Source organism: Hippichthys cyanospilos, chromosome 15 (assembly GCF_059441005.1).
Source record: "Hippichthys cyanospilos isolate Australia breed blue-spotted pipefish chromosome 15, RoL_Hcya_1.0, whole genome shotgun sequence".
In the NCBI taxonomy this organism is placed as follows: Eukaryota; Metazoa; Chordata; class Actinopteri; order Syngnathiformes; family Syngnathidae; genus Hippichthys; species Hippichthys cyanospilos.
The window spans coordinates 16,758,553-16,779,461 of NC_142383.1; the positions used below are offsets into that span (position 1 = coordinate 16,758,553).

Consider the following 20,909-nt stretch of genomic DNA (forward strand, 5'->3'; position numbering starts at 1 on the left):
AAACCCTTTTTCTGAGAATCTAACCCTAGTTTAAAACCCTACTCTGAGAAGCTGACCCCAGTTTGAAACCCTGATGGTTCTATCTCGCCCGTTCGGACCGCTAGAGGCGGACCTAACAGTCATTTATTTCCCAGGTAAAATGAGTCATGTTCCATGTTTGTGTGCGTTTGTGTATTTGCGGCAGGCCGATGACAGCTTCATGATGGTTGCGAAAGATCACAGCCACATCTGGCCGCTTTTTATGGAGGGCATCAACACCCCCACCTCTCTCTCTCTCTCTCTCTCACACACACACACAGGCCTTATTGTGGAACCAATGATGGATGAATTGATAAAGCTTAGAGTCGCCGCAAAGCACTACTAGGCTAACAATATATGTTTTGCTTGCGTCCGTTGCATTTATATTACGTGTCAGGTGTTGGAATGCATCACACGGGGTTCCAATGTATTTCTGAACTATTTTTCTCGCAGTCTGACAGCATGAAACGAGCCCTGACCGCGAACATCGACCGATAGGGATCCGATACCCGCGAGGAAATACAGCTGTGATGGTCATGTGACTTAACAAAGAGACGCTTGATGAAATCTTCCCGCATGTCCTCCGGAGACTTTTCATTCTCAACAATGGGGTCAGTGTGTGCGCTCGTGCGCGTGTGTGCGGCCGTGCAAGTCGCCCTCCTGAGAGCAGTCTGCGATGGAAAACAGACGACGACAAAGTGGGAATCGGATTTTTGATCTATTTCACGAAATGCGATTCAGAACGTGAGAGTCCCCTGAAATGTACATAAGTAACTCGCTAAAACGTTCCTGTTTACAATACTTTAACCAATAAAAGACTAAATCTTGGGACAACTTTAAATCTCATCATGATGACGTTAAATCTCATCAGAACTAAATCTAATTGATAAAATCTCACCATGATTTTAAATCTCGACAACTAAATATGACTTTAAATGTTGTCAAAATGACTTAAAACCTAAACATGATGACTTTAAATCTCATCATGAGCTTTTAAATCTTGTCTTGACGAATTTTAATCTCGCCACGGTGACTAAATCTCGTCATGATTACTCCAAATCTCGTCAGGACTTTAAATCTTACGTTAACTTTATATCTCGTCATTAGACTTAAAAACGTGTGTTTTTCTTTTATGCGAGTTGACCTGATAAGCCGTCAGTGAAATCCAGTGAAAATCCAAAGCAGATGTGCAAAAAGAACAATGATTTATTTTCACTTTTTGCTGTTAGCCGTCCGAATGCATCGGGCGCGCGAGTGACAAAGTTATACATGGATTTCATTGGTCAAAAAGATACATCCCAGATTCGCTGCTTTTAACGGTGCTGGAAAGTATGTTGACAATCCCTCGGTGCAACCCAAAACTCAAGTTCCAGAGTCCCACCCCAACAAAGAAAGTCCCTAGAGGGGTCACTGGTAGCCCAGAGTTGACACAGGTCCCAGCCTTTGGTTGTAAAGGGCAAAGTGCGGGTAGTACGGACCAGTGCTAGGCTGGGACTGCAAGGGGACCGCCGCCGGTCCGGGTGGCAACTGGGCCTTATTACTGTAGGGGTGATAGCGAGTTAATCCCAAACTGTGCGGCATTCTGAGGGAGCCCCCAGAGACGCCCATGTGGGGCAGATGCTGGCTGCAAGGGGAAGGTACCGAGGACGGAACCTTGGGGTCCGCCTCTAAGTTCACGGTGTTGTTCGCCCGCAGGTGAGACGGTATCTCATCTGACGGACCCCGGGTCGACTCCCATTTGCACATGTGGGGGAGGGTGTCACTGGGGACTACGTATGAATAGAAGGGGTGCGGCGGGTGCGCGGCGTACACCAACGGAAAACTGGCCTTGAGACTAGAAGGTTCTTGGCCGCTCAAGTGGGGGACGGTCTGGTAGCTGAGGCAGTAGGGATCCCGGCACAGGCCCTGCATGAAGAACGGCGGCGAGGTTCTGGAGAGAGGCCTGGAGCAAGGGTGCTTGGGAGCCAACTGAGGCGGGTAGCCGGCGTAGGCGCCCGCAACTGAGCTGTGGTAGGTCACGTTGTACGGGGGCAAGGGGATGAGAGGATGCGCCGTCTTGTAGAAAGAAATAGGCGTAAGGCGGCCTAGGTTATCCGAGTTGCGGGTGGGGCCGAAGTGGGCGGGGCGCGTATCCTCCGAGGTCGGCCGACTCGCGTGGCTGTTTTTTTTGCAACGTCCGCCGCCCCCGCTGCACTCGCTACTCGTGCTGCTCGGGCTCGCAGTCTCACGCTCGCTATTTGGCGAGTGGCCCAGGGGGTTGGGCGGAACGGCGCCCGCAGGTTGGGTCGATCCCGTCCCGCAGCTTGGCGAGAAGGGGCGGGGCGTGTACGACTTGCCGGTATTCCCGTGAGTACCGCCGAGGACCTTGACTCCCGCGTTAGCCGACAAACCGCTCGATTGCTCGTCGCCTGGAGCCCCGCCCCCTTTGTGGTATGGCTTGAAGCTGCACTTGTCCGCAGAAGGGGGGCGCTCTTCTCCAAGCTTCAAGCCTGAGCGAGAGGCGCGTTCCTTGGAAGGGGCGGGAGGATCCGCTTTCCCGATCTGCGAGCATGTCTGGGCCAGCAGGGCTAGCGGACTCTTCTTTGCGTCCAGCTAGAATCAACCAATAAGAATTGCTTTTGAGCAACAGCTTAGATTCACACTACTTATACGCACATATTGATTTTTTTGTATAGTTTTTTTAAATACTCAAAAATACAACCAATTGTAGTTAAAAAGCATTAGGGACAGTTTCTAACTATTTAAACTTTTAAGTGGGAACTCTGAATTCACTCTCATTTTAAAGCAAATGAGAAAGAAATCAGACTTCATTCTCACAATTCTTGAAGTCAGTATAAATATATATATATATTTTTTTTACTCCCTTCTCCTTAGAGCTTAATCATTTGTTGCTTTAGGAATTTTTGAGCAGGCATAACACACAACACGTACGTACTGTATAATACTAAATAAAAAAACGAGTTGAAAAATATGACATACATTACAAACTACATTGTATAATTAATACAAGAACTAACTTTTTAATTACACATCTCACACACACACACACACACACACACACACACACACATACACATATATATATATATATATATATATATATATATATTAATATCACAGATTAATCATTTGCTACTTTAGGAATTTTTGAGGAGGCATAATGCACAACAATCTATACTTTTTATAGATCGTACTGTATATAAGTATAATACTGTTACTGTATAATACCGTTACTGATTTTTGCTATGATAATGATTAGTTTAGTTCAAAGACCAGTCAATCAAGTAAGTACCTCGATGGTGACAGAAGTCGGCGTGAGCGGTTGCAGGTATTCCGGGCGGATCAAATGCTGCGGGTGCGCGCTCAGCATGTCGACCGCGCGCGCCGCCAGCCGTTCGGCTCGGAGGTCCCGGAGTTCGACGACGGGCGAACTGCTCGTCTTCGACCGCTCGGTGGCTGCCGGCGACGGGGAAGATTTCATGGGGCGAGGCCGTAATCCATCCACGGTCCCGCCGGTTCACTTCCCTCGAGGATGCGCGGTCACGAGTGCGGCGGGAGAGGGGGGGATGGTTCTCACCTGCGCACGTCGCACGAGTCCAGTGAGAAAGTTCCGAAGGGTTCCTCTCGGCGAGTACGTGCTGCGAGAGACTCACGCAGCTGACTGAGGCAGGAGTAGCAAGCAGGAGTGACTTCAAAGCAGCCAGTGGGCGGGTCGATACGGATCACGATACTGCTGTTGATATTGGTTTACTCCTAGTGACAGCACTTTGAGGATTGTTTGTTGTTTACGCTGAAAAAAACCCACACACACATTCAGATCAGTTCAAACCTACAACAAAGTCAAATTAAATCCACATCTAATACAAATTGCATTTTACAAAGTTTTGTCAATGCTGGTGAGACTGCCAGTGATTATAGCCAGGGGCGATGCTACAACGTGGCCAAGGAAGCCCCTTGTCATTCTTTGGCCAACCGTACAACACAGGAATATTTTTAATCCAGATTTGATCCAGATTATCCATTTGGAAGCAATCTAAATGCTAGGATTAATTAAACCATTGATAAAGTCACTAAAATAATCAAATTTAGGGGTTGTGTGGTGATGTGGGGCGGTTCTATCGTGAGATAAACTTGTAAACTAATTTTGAAACATTTTATTCCAGATCTGATCCCTGTTACCCATTTAGATGCAATGTAAATGGTTGGTGAAGATCAATAAATTGATAATGTCGTCAAAATGATTAAATTTAGGGGTTGGCTGGTAGGGTGGATGTACAGTATAATAAAATGAACTTAATTCAGATCCAAACCAGATTGCAAAGAGAGTAATGTAAACATGTCTGTCAATCTACATAAAAAATGTTTTTTTGTATTTTTTAGGGTAGCTTTTCCTAAAGCCCCCTTTTTAACGCCCAAAGATTTGGCGCACCTAAACACATCCGCAGCAAAACCCCCGGCGGGCTTTCCCGTTGTGATGAAGGCTTTTCACAAGCCTTTTTATCACAGCTCGTAATTTTTTTTCCCCCCTTCCTTCCCAAAAAACAAATGAGAGCGCGGCGGAGTGTATTGGACTCAAATGGACACGTTTACAACACGTTTACGAGTCGTCTGTGTCGTTGGAGCAGCGGGACACGGAGGGACGCTTTCATGAGGGGAAAAATTCTGACGGGGATAATGAGTGCCTGGGCAAAAGTGGTGAACCCTCTTTTTTTTTTTTAGAGAAGAATATAAAAAAAAAGTCAATGGTGCTGTCCATTTTTAGCGTCGGTTAAAGACGGGTCAAGCGCATGGGATAAAAAGGGAAAAAATGAACAATGCAAAAAAAAAAGGATGATTGGCAATGGCTAAATAGCAATGTCATATTAGCAGAAGTGATACATGCCTTTCTTTTGGCTGATATCAGACAGACAGATGGATATCCAATATCTATATTAAATCAGGGAGTGTTTTTGGTATCATTTTGTGTTACGTTGTATCATAAAGTATTGTTTTTTGTATTGCAAAATATCGTATAACACTTATCGTAGAGTATCGGATTTTTGGGAAATATTTGCTGTTGTTTCTTATTAGTCGTTTCCCGATACAACTTTTTTTTTTTTAAACAACTCCGATAGCCGACGTCAATATCATATCGGGACATGTTTGGTATTATTTTGTGTAACATTGTATCATAGTGTAATATCTTTTTACTGCAAAATATCGTACAACTTCTCACCTCTGATACGATACCGATATTTTAACCAGGAGTACCATTTGATACGATATTAGCAAGAATGAAACATGCTTTTTTTGGACTGACATTGGACAGATATTCGAGGTTAATATCGGGACATTTTGGTTGGTATCATTTTGTGTTACATTGTATCGTCTTTTCTTTTTCGTCTTTTTACATTGCAAAATATTGTGCTATACTATCACAGAGTATGATAGTGTCAGTATCTGACTGTATTATATCATACCGTTTAGTATCATTTGTACTTCACTTTTACACCGAAACAGAGTTGAAACAATGCAACCCCTATCACCACAAGACAGACATTCAACTAGAAAACGTTTTTTGCACAGCTGTTTTCCAAACTTGAAAAGAAACATTCCTCGTTCCCACACCGCAACAGACTAGGCGCACCCCTGTTCACCACAACACACCCAATCCCACCTTGTTACTGCCAAAAAAAAAAGCACGTTTAGCATATAGCGATGTTGATTTTGTGTCAGAGAAGACGACGGCTCTCTGGCAGTAGCTGAAGTTGTTTTTTTGTTTTGCACACCCCCACCAAAAAAAAAAAAAAAAAACTTCACGGTTGACAGTAGTACTGAGCCAAAAGCACGTCAGCCAAGTGAGATCGAATTACAAGCGCACGTCAAAACCTTCACTTTACATTTCAGCCACGCACCGCCGGCGCTTTGTGAACTTTTCACTCTTTCATTCAGGAGGCTCATTGTGAACAGAACATTGCTAGCGTATCGTTAGCATCATGCGCTTCACATCAAAGTCAGCTCCCATGACACGTCTATTCTGAATTTCGATCATGTGCTGCGTTCGCCCATCTGTCACACTTCCAATAAATTCCAAATAAACACAGCTGCCCAGAAAAATAAAAGAAGAAAATCACAAGGGGTGGAAAATGTTGCTGGGGGTGAGTGGCGTTTGCCGCGGGTTGGAGATAAGCGGGCAATGTGGTTGGCTGGCATTCCATTACATGTCATGCCGGGGGATAGGCAGTGCGCCATCTGTGATTTATTGAGGAAAAAAAAAAAAAAAAATTGTTGCATGACATAAAATGAATAGAACAACACACTCAAGTATTAGCATGTTAGCTAGTGCTGTTATTAGGATGTTCCTGAAACGTCTTATAAAGCTTATGTTAAAATATTTGGTGGGGTATATTAGCATATTATCCTCATAAGTGGTATATTATAAATGGTAAAATATAATACATAAGTACACTTAAATTTGAATGCTTTGTGGGAGTATATTAGCATGTCAACGAGTGGTGTAATTAGCATGTTCGTGTAACATGTTAGCATGTTTAGTAGCGCTGTTGTTAGCATGTTCAGGGGATGAATTCCAATGTTTGATGGCCGCCTATAATTTTAACTAATCCTGTTTATTGCGCTCTTTTATGATGTTTAGATTAGCATATTAACTATCTTGGAATTAGCAGGTACATGGGGTATTTTACATTTAGTAAAAACGTTAGCGCTGTTACTAGCATCTTCATGGACGTGTTAGAAAGCATATAGAGACATGAAATTTTGCACTTTTGAGTTGAACCTGAGCACAATATTTCTTTCAAGCGGACTTATTTTTTGTTGCAGAGGACTGACCCCGTATAAAGTTTGAGTACAGTCCTCTCAGGTGCTTCTTTGAGCCAGCGTGCGGGAACTCTGCAGGCATGTTCTTTTCTGGTAGAGTGGGAGGCAGGGGGTGGCCCTCGGGGGCAATGAGGAGAGTAAATTACAGTCGTTAAAACTGAAACTTTATCTTGGGGGGTCTCCAAGTAGGAGAGTGAGAACCAGTGGTGTGCATGATACAGAAGCATGTGACTATGCCAAAATCTCCAGCCTGAATTTCCATGTACTCTGCCAAAATGGTACCAACGCCCTTTTTCGGCCTTTTTCCTTTAACGGCGATATTACTGTAATGACGTGAAACTTTCACACTGAAACACTTTACTCTGGTACTACTTTCAAAATGGCTAAACTTGCAGTGCCCCCACTGCAGAAAAGCAAATCTCACTGACAATTATTTTATAGAAACCAGTGTCTCTGGACTGATGATGTAAAGTAAGTATATTAACAGGTTTTGATCTTTTCTTTTTTTAATAATTCAGGGTTGCTAGAAATGTTTACATATGATAAGCAGTGAGTTATCGATTAGCATTAAAGCCATCTTTTAGTATCGTATTAGCAATTAGCATTTTTAAAAATGATTGCCATCGAATTAGCGCTCAAGCTAGCAATTAGCGCGTTAGCTCACGAAAGTTAGCATGCGATTTTACGCAGTTTATCATGGCACAGGCAAGAGTGGCACAAAATGTTGTCGTACTGTGTCAGAGTTGTCAAAATTATGGCACAGGGGCCATTTGCGGCCCGCCATCCGCATTTTTATGGCCGGCTAAAAATATTTCGACAAATATTTCGACAGGTGTGAAAAAAAAATTCTAATTCATCTCATTACTTTTCAGTTTTTTCTTTCAAATAACTAAAGTGTTTACATATAGGTACAAAAACTCCAAAGGAAACTGGTCAATTTAATGAATTAATTTCTTAAGTAATTACTAACTCTGGTACAAAAGTACCAAAGTAATCAATGATTTTAGGTATTAAAAAATACTAGTATTTTAACTAGTATTTAAACTAAAATTACCAAAGTAATTGATTATTTTAGTGATAAAGTAATCAAATTAAGTAGAAATCTTTAGGTACCAAGGTACCAAAAGTTAAAAATGTATAATGTACTTAATTAGTTTAATTATTTAAGTACTAAAGTCATAAATTACTTACTGAAGTAATTGATTACTTTAGGTAGTAAAAGTACCAGTAGTTTAACTACTAAATGTACAACGTTATACATTTAAAGTCTATATTATAGACAAAGTGTAACTACTTGCTTTATTTACTTTTACTGTGTTTAATAGGTTTAAGATAAAAAAAAAAAAAACTGACGTCTTTTCTGACTACGGTCCTCAAAGTGATTGCAATTCACGTGTTTTTGTGTTAGCTCTGCGCTTTAGTGTCATCTACTGTGAATAAATAAAAGTGCAATAACAGATGTTAACATATTTGTTTAGCTAATGTTGTTAGTCCGCGCACATTAGCGACACGAAAACATCACACAATCAATCAAAGGATATCAGTAGCCATTTTCTTAAGTCTTTTTGAGCAAATTATACCCATCGTGGATTTTGATTGACAAGCGGGGCGGTGACATGAGAGGCAAGGCGTCGTCCGTCAACGTCAAAACGTCGCAATTAGTTCATAGCTGTCTGCGAAAGCTCCAACTTCCCGCCACCGCGACTCGTCAGTTACGCGCCCCGACGGCATTCTTGACTCGTCTTCCGTTGGCGCGGCTTGGAAAAACAATGATGGGCCGATCATTATGACATTATCGCAATTATGTCTTAATTAAGCTGACTTGTGCTTGACGCGCCGTCTGTGGCGCAAACTTCCCAGCAAGATGCCGAACCAACGAAATGTCTTTTGTTCGTCAAAGTCCGCGGCCATTCTCTGCCCCCGGTCGAAAACGGTCGGGTATTTTCGGAATTTAGCGTCGGATATTTGTCACAGTGTTTCGTTTCCGTTTTTTTAATGACGTAGCCCTGCGAAATATTTTTCAGCCGAAAGTCTAACTCGTGCAATGCAGCAGTTCGCAAATGCATTTAAGGCGCTGCGTGAATGTAAACATTTTTTTGGTTTATATATTATATAAATATTTAGATTTATTAATCAGGTTTCTGCCATAACAGGAACATCAGATATTTTTCTTTTCAAATTAAGAACAAAGTCATTGGAACATGAATCAACTTATTGGTTAACTGTGTCATTGTCTCCTTTGCAAAATTTTGTGTCTATTTATTTTTTGCGTAATTTTGTGGCAGACGAGCCATAAATAAAACAGATGTTATACGCCCTATCTTCTGGAGCTGCTGAATAAAATACGCCAAGAGATACCACTAGAAATGTAGTTCCAAAGATTAATAATTCTGGCACAAACGACACTTTGATTTATTTTTTCCCCATTCAAAAATGCTTTGTGCTGGTTAGTGGCTACTTGTCTAAAAAAATATTTCTCTGGCTTGTCTGCCAGAAAAATTGTCACTGATGACAATGTGCGTCCGTATAAAACCCAACAAAATAAAACCATGCAAAGTGTTGCAAAGAAATTACAATAGCGCAACTTAGCATTAAAAGGAAAAAAAAAAAAAATTGCTACACGTTCCAATTAATTTGTTCTTAATACGAAAATGTAGTGTTCCTGTCACGCCATTAATAAGCATTAAATGAGCTTTGTTTTCGCAGAAACCTTATCAGAATTTCACGTATCCCCAGAGGTGAATGAAGTACCCCCATTTGAGAACCATTTGTCTTGCATACACGGTTCCAAGTCCATTGGACAAGATTTGGAGGACAACTTAGCTTTGCAAAGGAATTTGCTGATATAGTAGATATCAAAATGGCGGATTTCTTTTGAGCATGGCTTTTTGAATCTTTTTTGTGGTTCTCCTCATGATTGACACTTTAACCAGATTCCATGTTGCTTTTGTTTCATTTTTGTCCCGTAAGCCACCTCATAAGTGGACACGGCGTTTTCTCTGTCACAGAGAATTGCGGCACAAAACATCAAAGATAAACAAATGAAAGGAAAAGCAACCGCGGTGGCCATCTTTCACTCGCCAAGCACATGTGGCCGTGACGCCTCGGAGCCAATCGGTCCCGCGGCACTCGAGGACCCATAAATCTATTGCGACGGGAAGCGAGGAAATCGGCGGCGTAAATCAACGGCGCAGATGAAAAACAGACGAGAGAAGAGGCCGGACGGGAGAGAGTTCGCGGCGGGACACAAAAACATTCCAGATTGACCGTGAACTCCGCTGGGCACCGACTTTACTACACTTTAGAGCGTGACTCGAAAATGCGAGTACAGTCCAACCTCGCCCACTTGTCTACTTTTGTCCTACTAGACGTATTTCCTAGTGTACTTGTGTCCAAAGAGATTTATCTTTCCGAATGGACTTGTGTCCTAGTGGATCTCTGTCTCTGTGCACTTGTGTAATTGCATCTTAGCATTACTGTGTCCTAGTGGGTTTAAGGCATTGAGCACTTGTCTACTTGTGTCCTAGTGTCAAGTGTCCCTAGAAGACTTGTGCGTCCAATCTACTGTGCTTGTGTGCTAGTGGACTTAGGTTGTCATATTGCATCCTAGAATCCTTGTGTCTGAGTGGATTGTGCACTTGTGTTCTGGTACACTTATTTTCTAGTGTGCTGGTGTCCAAAGAGAACTGTGTGTCCAAATGGACTTGTGTCCAAGTGAAACTAGGTCTCTGGACACACTAAGTTTATGTCCAACCATCCTTGTGTCCTAAATTGACTCGGATCCTTAAATATAGTACTTGTCCACATGTGTCCTCACGGACTCGTGTCCTTGATACTTGTGTCAGAGTGAAAATGTTTACGTTTTCAATCCAATCCAATACTTTTGTCTTAGCCTCATTGTGTCCTAGTACACTTGAGTCCTTGTGTGCATGTCCTTGTATCCCAGTGGACTCATGTCCTGACAGCCGTCCAAGCGGGAAGCGCGATATCACATGAAAGAAGCTGTAGAAAGCTCCTGTCCACATACAGGAAGGGGTTACGACCTTACTTCCTGTCTGGCGTGAGTGAGAGGAAGTGGACCGCAATGGCGGCAAGTTGTTGTCGTGGAAACGGCGATGACGGCTTTGTCGGTGTCACGGCCGCTTTGCTTGAACGTAGAAGGTGCAAAGGACATTTTGACTACTAGCCAAGACGCAATAACGATTATTGTTTTAAACTTTAAACATAATAAGATACACTTAACTATGATTACGATGCTACTTAGTGCAATTGAAATATGACTCAGTCCCATCACGATACGATTTAGTCCAGTTATGATTTATTCCAATTACGATACTGCTTAGTCCAAATATGATACGATGAACTCCTGTTACGATAAGATCCATTCCACTTACAATACGATTTAGTTCAACAATGATACGGTTCTCTTCAATTATCGTAATTCACTCCTGTTGCTACGATTCAATCAAATTACGACACAATTGAATTCAGTTACTTATTCGGTCCAGTTTTGACAAAATTACCATTAAAATATAATTCGACTAAATACAAATATGACGCGATTCACTCTAAGTAAAATTATGGTAATTCATTTCAAAAATGCTTCCCTCTAGTCATGATATTATTCAGTCCAATAATGACATAATTATCAAAAACTCCTATATGACGGATTTAAATGACAATACAATTCATTAAAATGATGTGATCCAATTAACCTAATTCATTATACAAAATAATCCAAGTATGACACGATTCTTTCTGTTGGCAATACAGATGAATAAAATTATGATATAATTCACTTTAGTTGCAATTCCTTGCAATTATGATACTAATGAATCCAATGACAAAATAATTAACTCCGATACACTGCGATTAAGTCCATTTATGATACAATTCAAATCAATTATGCTAATTCCAACAAAATGACGACATAATTCATTCATCCATTTTCTACATACTAAAATTTCACGATGGTTCACTCCAAATGCGACGCACCGATCGAATTCGAAACGACGACAAATGAGATGATCCAAAGGACCCTGGGAGGTGAAAACACGCCACCCACGCCACGACGGAGGTCAGCACGCATCCAAGAGGAACTAACACTCGCCACTCTCTAGCCGCTGGGAGGAAAGTGGAAGCTTTGACAGAAGCCGTAGAGCGAGAGAGAAAAAGAACATCAGCGGTGGCGACCTTGGCAACCTGAAAGTGCCACTTTCCAGCGGAAAATCCAAATGGGAATATTTGATCCCGCCGCCCTTCGCCGCAATCTTATTTTAGGAATTGTGCCTTACCACCGCCACAACTCGGAACGGGATGTTCTCAAAAGTCCGTATTGGTTAGAGCCCTTTTCTCGACGCGGTACTCCACTAAGCAAACAAACTAAACGTCTTTGTCAGCATCTAATTGAGCCACTGACAACAATCGTGGGCTAACTCCATTCTTCTTCTTCTTTTTTTTAATTTTTTTAAAAGATTATACTAGTCAAACTCAGGGTATAGTTACAATATTTTTTAAAAAAAGGCAGTTAATTATTGTCTTCAGAGCTATTCCTGATTGTGCGCTACAAGAGTGGGCCAATTCCACCTTCCGCAGATTTGAATTAACAAAGAAAAATTATAAGCATTTAGCGTAATAAATAAGATTATGATATAAAACATCAGTTAGGTGTATTGGTACCACTGGGGCCACTTGAAGGCACTTGGGGTACATGAGATTTTAACAGATTTCTGTAGGTCATTTAAGGCTTTTTAATCAAGGGATAGGAACTAAACATTTTCGAGTTGAGAGCAAATCAATTAAAACATGAAGAAAATCATTGCTAAATTGTGTAATGGTGACTTCTTTGCAAAATATTGTATGCCTTGGTTTTGTAGTTTTATATGGCTGCACATTGTTATTAGGGGCAGCATTTTCCAGCAGATGAGTCAGTAAAAAAGACAAATTATGTTACACGATAAAAAAATATGCTACTACAGCACTGTTGTTGAGAGCCACTGGTATAAAAAAAAAAAAAAAAATTACAAACAATGTGCAAAAACCACTTCATGACCAAGTTATCAATTATGAGGGCAAAAAATAAATATAAAATAAAATAAATAATAAAATAGATCAGATGAAATTAAACAGTAAAGATTTGTTGTATCAAAAATAAATATCAATTAAAACATTAAATTGTACATTACTAAAAATGCTATACAAAGGGTGGGCCATAGTTTTTGATGAGTAATTTCATTTTTATATCAAATATTAAAAACTTACTATTGGTATAAACAAGGTAAAGAGATGACGGATTATAACTCCACCTTAAAATGGCTAAAGCGAATATTTGGGACATCCAGATGTCCGAAAAAGTCATTAAAGAAGGCTTGTAAAATCCGCCTGTGTATGTGTGCAGTGTGCGTGATTGATTTATGGCCCCTGTCTTCATGTGCCAGCAGTTTGTCTCTCGTAGCACGGACGATGAATGGGCCGCTGTCAGAACTTACTCGTCCAGTCTCAAATGACCTTTCGTTCCTTCTCTTTTTCTTCTTCCTTTTCGCTATCTTATCTTCGCGCACCACCTTTCCCCCCCTAAAACTAGCCACTTATATGATCCATTCTGACATTTCAGATAGTCTATAAACCCACATCCGAATTTCCCTGCTACCAGAATAAAGGTTTAATTTTTTGGAAGATGACTCGGACAAAAAACGCTGACATGGCGCCGCCTTGGTGCAAAGGAACTTCTATGAGACATAGCAAAAATCTGTCTAATATTAAGTGCTTTGACGCCATTTTGTGGTATCTTGGCTCCAAGAAACTATGTCGAAGTGTGCAGTAGAACTCTTTATTAGACAGAACAAAGCCTCGTCTAAAAGTAGTGCTTTGGTGCCAAGCTTCTGTGAGAGAGTCTGAGGTCCTGTCCGATATAAAATATTGCATTGGTGCCGGCTTAGTGCTAAGGAACTAAATTGGCATTAGGAGAGGAGCTCAAGGACAAAGGAGGACAAGGACATACAGGACATACAGAGGAAGAGTTTCTATTAGAGCAAAACCCCGTCTAATATAAAAATAGTGCTTTGCCGCCATCTTGGGGCATCTCACGTAATTATTTTTTGCAAAACGTGGTAAATCGGGTACTCAAAGATTTTCGTAATATTCGCGGATTTCTATAGGCAGTACCTTGTTGCTAGGCAGCATTCAGATGCAGGCTAGTTTTTTGAGCTAGCATAGCGCTGGGGAAAAAAACATCAATAAAGCAAATGTTATTCACGAGCGTAATCTCCCTCTTTAACTGAGAGCCCAAATAAAATAAGATACAGCCAGTGTGGACTCTTTTACAGCGTGCCATAAAGCGGGACAGCACAGTTAGCGCAAACAAAATCAACCTGCAAAAACACTTTTACTGCGGTCAGCAAATGGACCAGACTGATTTTTACCATTTAAAAAAAAAAGAAAAGAAGAAGAGACCGTTTAATGAGAGACTTTGATGTCAAACAGACAGTAGGTGATTAAACATGGCCGCCATCTGTCCTCGTAAACGGCGCAGAGTGGGAGGGGCGGCGGGGAGTTCTCGTAAAGCAGACGTTACGCAGACCGAAAACACGTCAAGACACCTGTCGTAAACGTTGTCGGCTGTTTGTGAACAATGACGACCAATCGGAGGGGGAGGTGCGCCGGTTCGAAGAATTTTTTTGCGAGAAAAAGACAAAGGCGGATTTTTCTAGCTAAACCGACAAAGGCCAAACTTTTAGTTCGACCCATTTCCATTTAATGTTTGTTTTGATTGTGTTATTAAACACTGACGTGCAATACATTAGAATCAGTATTCAATCATTCATTTTTAATTTTGTTTTTTTTTTTGCGTGTGTGCGGAAGAGGAAGCGGGATGAGAGGACCCGAGGGCCGCCATCGATTGTCCGCCATTTGTGACGAATGAAGCAATATGTGGCGGCGACGGAGGAGAACGAGCGATGCTCGTCAATGCGCTGACCAATCAGCAGGCGGGGAAAAATAACAAGATGGAGGAGCGAGAAAGTGGTCTAAGATGGACGGTAGGATAGGAGGGGACTTTGTCTTCGTAATGGAGAACATTATCTACCATAAATCCTTGAATGACTGTTCGGACAAAACTTTAGGTTACGTTTTGTCATACGTGTGTAAGAAAAAAATGGTTAGCCAGTTAAACTAAAATGAAGCTACAAGACTTTAAATTACTCTCCTAGAAAACGTTACAAATGGTGTAAGACCAATCCCATTCACCAGAGTGCAACCCAAAGTTAAACACAAAACAAAATAAAACATTGTTCCAAGTCAATAGTCACATTTAAAAAATCAATTGTTTCCTGTTCTAGTTAATTTGCTCTTACTTTGGAAATGCACTGTTCCTGTCCCGTAATGTTACGAAAACAAAGGAGCTATTTTCGTTTGGGAAGCAGGTCATCGTTTTCGCCTATATAATTATTTCATCAGGTCAAAAAGTCAAACAAAGACAATGGTGTGATAACCACAATTATAAAATCTTTGTGTTAAGCCAACCACATTCCAGGCAAAAGCCCAAAAGCTAGCCTGCTTCCTGTTAAGGCCTCCCGAGGTTTTCTTTTCTCTTACGATAAACTAAACAGGTGTCAAAACAAGTTCAACGACTGCCCAAATCGCCAAAAACTAAATGCGTGCTAATGATGCTAATGCTAACAATAGAATGAGAACGAAGTATGAAATCAAACACGAGCTAATGATGCTAATGCTAGAAATAACTCCAATGTAAGGATGGTCCAAGGAAAATCGAAACGTCTGACATATGCTAATGATGCTAATGCTAACAACGAAATGACCATGATGGAGGTGACCGGTACCCATGCTCACAATAAATTATGCCAACACCCTTGCGCAAGATAACGCATACTGAAAATGTATTCTGTGAAAATATAATACAGGCTAATGGTGCTAATGCTAATAATCAAATGACCATGATGGATTGACACTCATAAAGTCAATGCGGTCCTTAATCCCTTAATGAAGAGTGAAAGACCAGATATGAGATATACTATTGCCAAAAAAAAAAAATATATGCTAATGCTGTTTGATTACGTCTGTTGATCCGGATATTGACGGTGATGAATCGTGAACATGTGCTGACACAGGATGAGCTGTTGTTTCAACAAAACATAAGTGTATGCTAATGATGCTAATGCTAATAAGAAGATGAAAAATATGGAAGTGAACCTGCACCTCGTATGTGGCCAGCATAAAAGTCTGACACCCCCAGTTGACAAGCCATTGGCAAAACAATAAAAAAGAAGCACATGCTAATGATCTAATGATAACAACACAACAGTGGCAGCGTGCAAGTAATTAAAACAAGTTCAAACAAGTTTGAAACCAGCTTCTACGGGAAAAGGTATCATGTCAGCTAAATGTGCTACATGCTAACATGCCCAACAAGTATCCAATAGCATCCCATTTTGTCTTGTTTCAGCCAACACAAAGTGCACGAAACCTGCCAAGGCTATTGAAAGGGCAGGATAGTGGCGCCACCTGCTGGCAAAGATTTTAAGATCTTGCTTGGAAGACTGACACATTTATTTAAAACACCTTTTTAGTAGTTAATAATAATAATATATTTTAGTTATTATTATGAAATTATACACGTTATTATGTTTTTGTATTACTCACTTTTGACACGTCCTGTTGTGCTGTGACCGTCTTTCTCCCGACATTCCAGTAGCTGTCCGCTCTGCTGGTGTCCAAACTGGTAGAGGATCCTCAGCTCACCCATGTGGCAGTGTGGAAGTGCTTCAGGGGTCCACTCAATGACAAGGGGGCCGGGGTCCTCTGGGTCATCCGAGCCAGGCCCTGGTCAGGCCAGAGATGAAAAATCTGTTCAAACATGCGCTAGGGATGCTAATGCTAATTAACATATGAGCGACTCACCAACTTTGAGGAAGGTGCGAAGCTCCATGGGTCGAATGGGTAGCGTCCTATCTGTCCTGATCCCATCTGGTGGCTCAGGTTTGGGCGGAGGTTGAGGACAGTGGAAGCGAGAGTAGGAACCGTCCACGTTTCGGACAAAACTCTGAGTGAGCTCCAACTGCAACTGGCGGACAGACGACGGGAGTGCGGACCAGAGACGTGACCACGATTGAACATGAGGGTGGTCATTTGGTGGGTGTTCACTGTACCTCGGGGGTGTCAAAGATGCGTTTGACCTGTGCAAGGTTGGTGATGTGCCAGGTGTACTTAGAAGAGCCGTGAGTGACGCCTCCATTCCTCTCCGGCTCTGAAGTGGACGTTGAAACACATCGGGTCCGGCATACCACTGGTTAGCGATTAACATGATTGAAATAACGCACCTGTGGTGAAGTTGGGCAGTCGTCTCTTGGAGCCCAATGACAGACGGTGCTGCAGGGCGTTGAAGAAGTGCTGCGGGATGTAGTAAACCAGAGGCTCCGGCTTTCCTGTGGAGGAAAGAAACAAAAAAATCCAGTTACACTATGTGATCAATAGGCGAGACTGGAGACAAAGAAAACAACCTGAGTCAAACGTCTTTTATTAAAAGGAGAATTCATCTGCCTTGTCAGAACACACTTTACTTTAGAGGCATTTCACATCAAAGGGAACGCATTATAAATAAGACACCGGGGAGCTGAAATTTCACCCAGATGGTGTCAAATGATGTAGAAGAAAATGACCAAAAATGGTAAAAATACTGCCAAAGTGTCAAATGAGAACACTGGAATATTTTTCCCACAAAAACATGTTTGGAATCCATAATGGAGGGTGGTCTATACTGGTCATTACCTACCATCAAACTGGTAGTGCATAGTCTGCTGAATCCTCTCTGTGACGCCGGCCAACCACTGGTGGAAACTCATGGCCACAGAGGCCTCGTCCACCACCTGACCGCCACCTGAGACGTGGTGGATGAAGTGGCAGGAATAAAGCAGAGAAGAAAAAAAAAAGTCCCAAAAGATTTGGACTAGTACCCGAAAGAGGTTCATCCAGCCGCAGTTTTTTGGCTTTGTGGAGATATTTGATGGGTTCCGTGGGAAGAGGAGGCCTCTCGCAGGGAACACGGACTCTGCTGGCTGGGCTAGGAAGGACATCTAAAAGACACGAAACATCCCATCAGTTAATCGGAAGTTTTAAGTTCCCTTCCATGCCTTTTTAAGCGTAAAGACCGATCCAATTCGTACCAGCTGTCGCAGAGTTGATAAAGGCGGCAAATTCTGACGCCAGTTTTTCATCGCTGGCGAAAGCGCAGACGCAGGCGTAGAAGTGCAGACAGGGAAGCGAAGGGTCCGAGCTGTGAATGGCGCGCGAGGCCTCGGCCCTCCTTGGGCGGCAGGCGCAGCGAAACGCCGCCTGCTGCTGTGTCGCGGCCGTCTGCCGGGTCCTCTTGCCGCTTTTCGCCACCTCGGACGGTCCCCCGCCACCACCCACCGTCAGGTGCAGAAGGCCCAGGGGGTGCGCGGAAACAGGTCGGCATTTGACCACCAGCGTGTCCCTGGAGACCCTCTGCACCAGTGGCCCCGGGGACTTTGTGGCCAGGCTCCACAGATCCTCCTTGGCCCGCACGGAGGTCGTCAGCGCCTCTAGGGCGGAGCTTTTGACACTGAGCGGGACAGCGAAGCGGCGGCATTCAACGGCGGTCTTGATGTGGACGCAGAGGGCGTCCGACTCGGCCCGGTCGGACCTCAAATCCTGCCCGCAGCCCGGCATGAAGCAGCGGCCCATGTTGATCTGTGACAGTAGGGGGTCCCGCTCGCTCGTGGAGATGGCGGCGTCGGTAGGGGACAGCTCCACGAAGCCCAGCTGGGCGGAACCACATACTCGATGGCACACAGAAAACACCTGTCGTGGATGTACTAGAGATGAAATATCTTTCTGAATGAGCATCGATATGATTTAATCAATCTTTCTCGCCTTCGCTGTCATTTAAATCAGTGGTTCTTTAATGGGTGTAGATATGTGAAAGTGCGCCAAGGGGTACTTGAGATTCAATTGAAGTTTATGTGAGAATCAGCAATAGTACCTTTTCTTTTCAAATTAAGAGCAAATTAATTGGTACATGAACCAACCTACAGTTAACTTGTAATGTAGTGATTCTTTTCCAAAACTTAATATGCCTTTGTGAAGCTTCACACCGATAAACATTGGCATTAGTTATGAAATTCGTTGGCAGATGCGTCATAAATAAGATGATTTACACAATCTATCTTGAGTTGCTGGGTTAAATATATACCACTTAAAATCTAGCTTCCAAGTTTAATAAATAATAAGACAAAACGGCACTTTTTCAAATTATTTTTCATCCCAAAATGCTTTGCAGAGCAGCTCTAGAACCACAAAGGAAACATTGAGGTCTACTTTGAGGCATGTGGTGCAATTAAAAGAAGGAATAGAAATGCTTGCTTGAGAATATTATTGTATGCACAGATTGTTGAAGATATATAATAAATACAACAGCAATTTTAAGTAAGAATGTACTTTTTTCAACAAAATCTCAGTCGAGTAAAAATGAATCTTTGTTGTCTATATCCACCAACGGGCGTTAACGAGTACTATACATTTTCCACCAACCTTAACTCCGCCATCATCTCGCTCCTTTATGTCTCGCTCTTCGCTGTCAATGATTACTTGAACCGCCTCCACGCCGCCCTTACGGCCGCCTCTGGTCCCTGAGGTGGCGTTTCGAAGTGATATCCCGCACACCTTGTTCTTACAGCTGAGCCCTCGGGTGCCGTTGTAGACGCCGCAACGGGGACACTTGCGGATGCCTCGCAGGGTGGCCCTCCCCAAGTTGGAAAGGAAGGCCGGGGTCACGACGGATGCCGGCGCCTTGGTGCAGACATCCCTCTGTTTGACAGCAAGCGGAGTGGCGGATAATGATGGGATGATGGGCGCCCGGGACATGCCTTGCATTTTGTGATTGGTCAAGAGGGATGCGATTGGATTCTGAATGGGGAGAGAGCAAAATAAACACGTGTAGGCTGTGTTTGGAATCATTAACTCATCCTCTACTCCTGAACGTGAACCACCTGATGGCATTTAGGTGGACCTTCACTTGGACAAGCTCTGCAGGCTTGAATAAGTTTGAGTAAATGAATAAATAAGATGCCCCCCTCCCCGAATACACACACCCATACGATTTTGTAATTCCAAATCGATGCCACGAGATGGCGGTAGAGTACCTAAATCATAAACTACTACCAAGTCATTAAACTTACATTTTGGCATCGTTAAAATAGAGGTTCGGGAAAACAGTTACATTGTAAAATGGCTCCTAACAGTGAAAGTAGCCTTTCAAACTCACGCGAGGGCGAAGAACATACAACTGACATTCGAACCCCGAACCAAAGACTGTGTGTCAGTCGTGCCAACCACTAGTCCCGAGTATTTTTGTTGTTACGACCTACCAAAGGAAAAATATATCTTAGGCAGTTATTTTTGCAGTAACCACAAGCATGTATGTGATCACAATGGCTAAATGACGCTTCAATTACCTGAAAAGCTCCTCTTTGGTTAAACGGGGGCTCAATTTCAGCCCCCAGAATTGCTCGGCCGTCGCCATTGTTCCTTACATCCCAACACCCGCATTGCGCCTGTAACGACACTCCGGATTGGTCAAAGAAAGTCACGTGAACACTGTGGGCGGTGATTCAAGGAGTGTTGAATCATGGGACTAGTAGTTGGTTTCAAACACTGACGGCCGCTGTCATTTCCGTCTTTGAAGGTTCACCTTTTCCCCCTCACACCTTTAAAAAAAAACACTACTAACATGTGTTCTCAGCAGCTTGGCTCAAAACAAAAGCTAAATTTTAAAGTATTCACATAAATCATCCAAAACATTAAGGCAAGTGTACGTCATTTCAGAAACATCACAATATGCAGATGACGAAATCCATTCCTCGAGCACCGGTATCCTCCATCTTTTCCGGTTTTCTCTCAACAACACACCTGCTGCAAATGATTAGGAAGCTGCAATTACCAATCACGTCCACTAGGGAGCATACGTGCACTGTTATGATTCACTCTCATTTCACTTAGGTTACAAGTTAACTCGTGCATACCACTTAAATTGTATTCAGATT

General features: G+C 42.6%; 2 protein-coding genes across 4 annotated transcripts; both read right to left on the bottom strand.

Annotated features, from left to right (window-relative positions):
* Positions 1-1,206: 1,206 nt before the first annotated feature.
* LOC148411977 (zinc finger protein 703-B-like) lies at positions 1,207-3,808 on the bottom strand. Of its 3 annotated transcripts, none has more exons than XM_088434928.1 (3): positions 3,672-3,808; positions 3,311-3,595; positions 1,207-2,610 (listed from the first exon to the last, which is right to left on the bottom strand). In XM_088434928.1, the coding sequence occupies exons 2-3, from the start codon at positions 3,497-3,499 to the stop codon at positions 1,426-1,428; spliced, it is 1,374 nt and encodes a 457-aa protein (XP_088291054.1). In that variant the 5' UTR covers positions 3,500-3,595; positions 3,672-3,808; the 3' UTR covers positions 1,207-1,425. The 3 variants fall into 3 exon arrangements, with proteins under 3 accessions (XP_088291054.1, XP_088291056.1, XP_088291053.1); XM_088434930.1 differs by having other exon boundaries at positions 3,311-3,474; positions 3,596-3,778; XM_088434927.1 differs by having other exon boundaries at positions 3,311-3,778.
* c15h2orf42 (chromosome 15 C2orf42 homolog) lies at positions 3,672-20,686 on the bottom strand. The gene is made up of 11 exons (XM_088435443.1): positions 20,682-20,686; positions 20,322-20,463; positions 19,399-19,674; positions 18,012-18,669; positions 17,802-17,921; positions 17,621-17,725; positions 17,169-17,273; positions 16,998-17,095; positions 16,750-16,912; positions 16,492-16,671; positions 3,672-3,808 (listed from the first exon to the last, which is right to left on the bottom strand). The coding sequence occupies exons 1-11, from the start codon at positions 20,684-20,686 to the stop codon at positions 3,804-3,806; spliced, it is 1,857 nt and encodes a 618-aa protein (XP_088291569.1). The 3' UTR covers positions 3,672-3,803.
* Between the last annotated feature and the right edge of the window lie 223 nt (positions 20,687-20,909).

Coding starts and splice junctions, on each gene's coding strand:
- LOC148411977 (XM_088434928.1), bottom strand. CDS start 3,499: ATGAAATCTTCCCCGTCGCCGGCAGCCACCGAGCGGTCGAAGACGAGC. Junction 2,611..3,310: donor CGACTTCTGTCACCATCGAG/GTACTTACTTGA, acceptor GGTTGATTCTAG/CTGGACGCAAAGAAGAGTCC.
- c15h2orf42 (XM_088435443.1), bottom strand. Junction 18,670..19,398: donor GAGATGATGGCGGAGTTAAG/GTTGGTGGAAAA, acceptor CATCCACGACAG/GTGTTTTCTGTGTGCCATCG. Junction 17,726..17,801: donor GCTGGATGAACCTCTTTCGG/GTACTAGTCCAA, acceptor ACCACGTCTCAG/GTGGCGGTCAGGTGGTGGAC.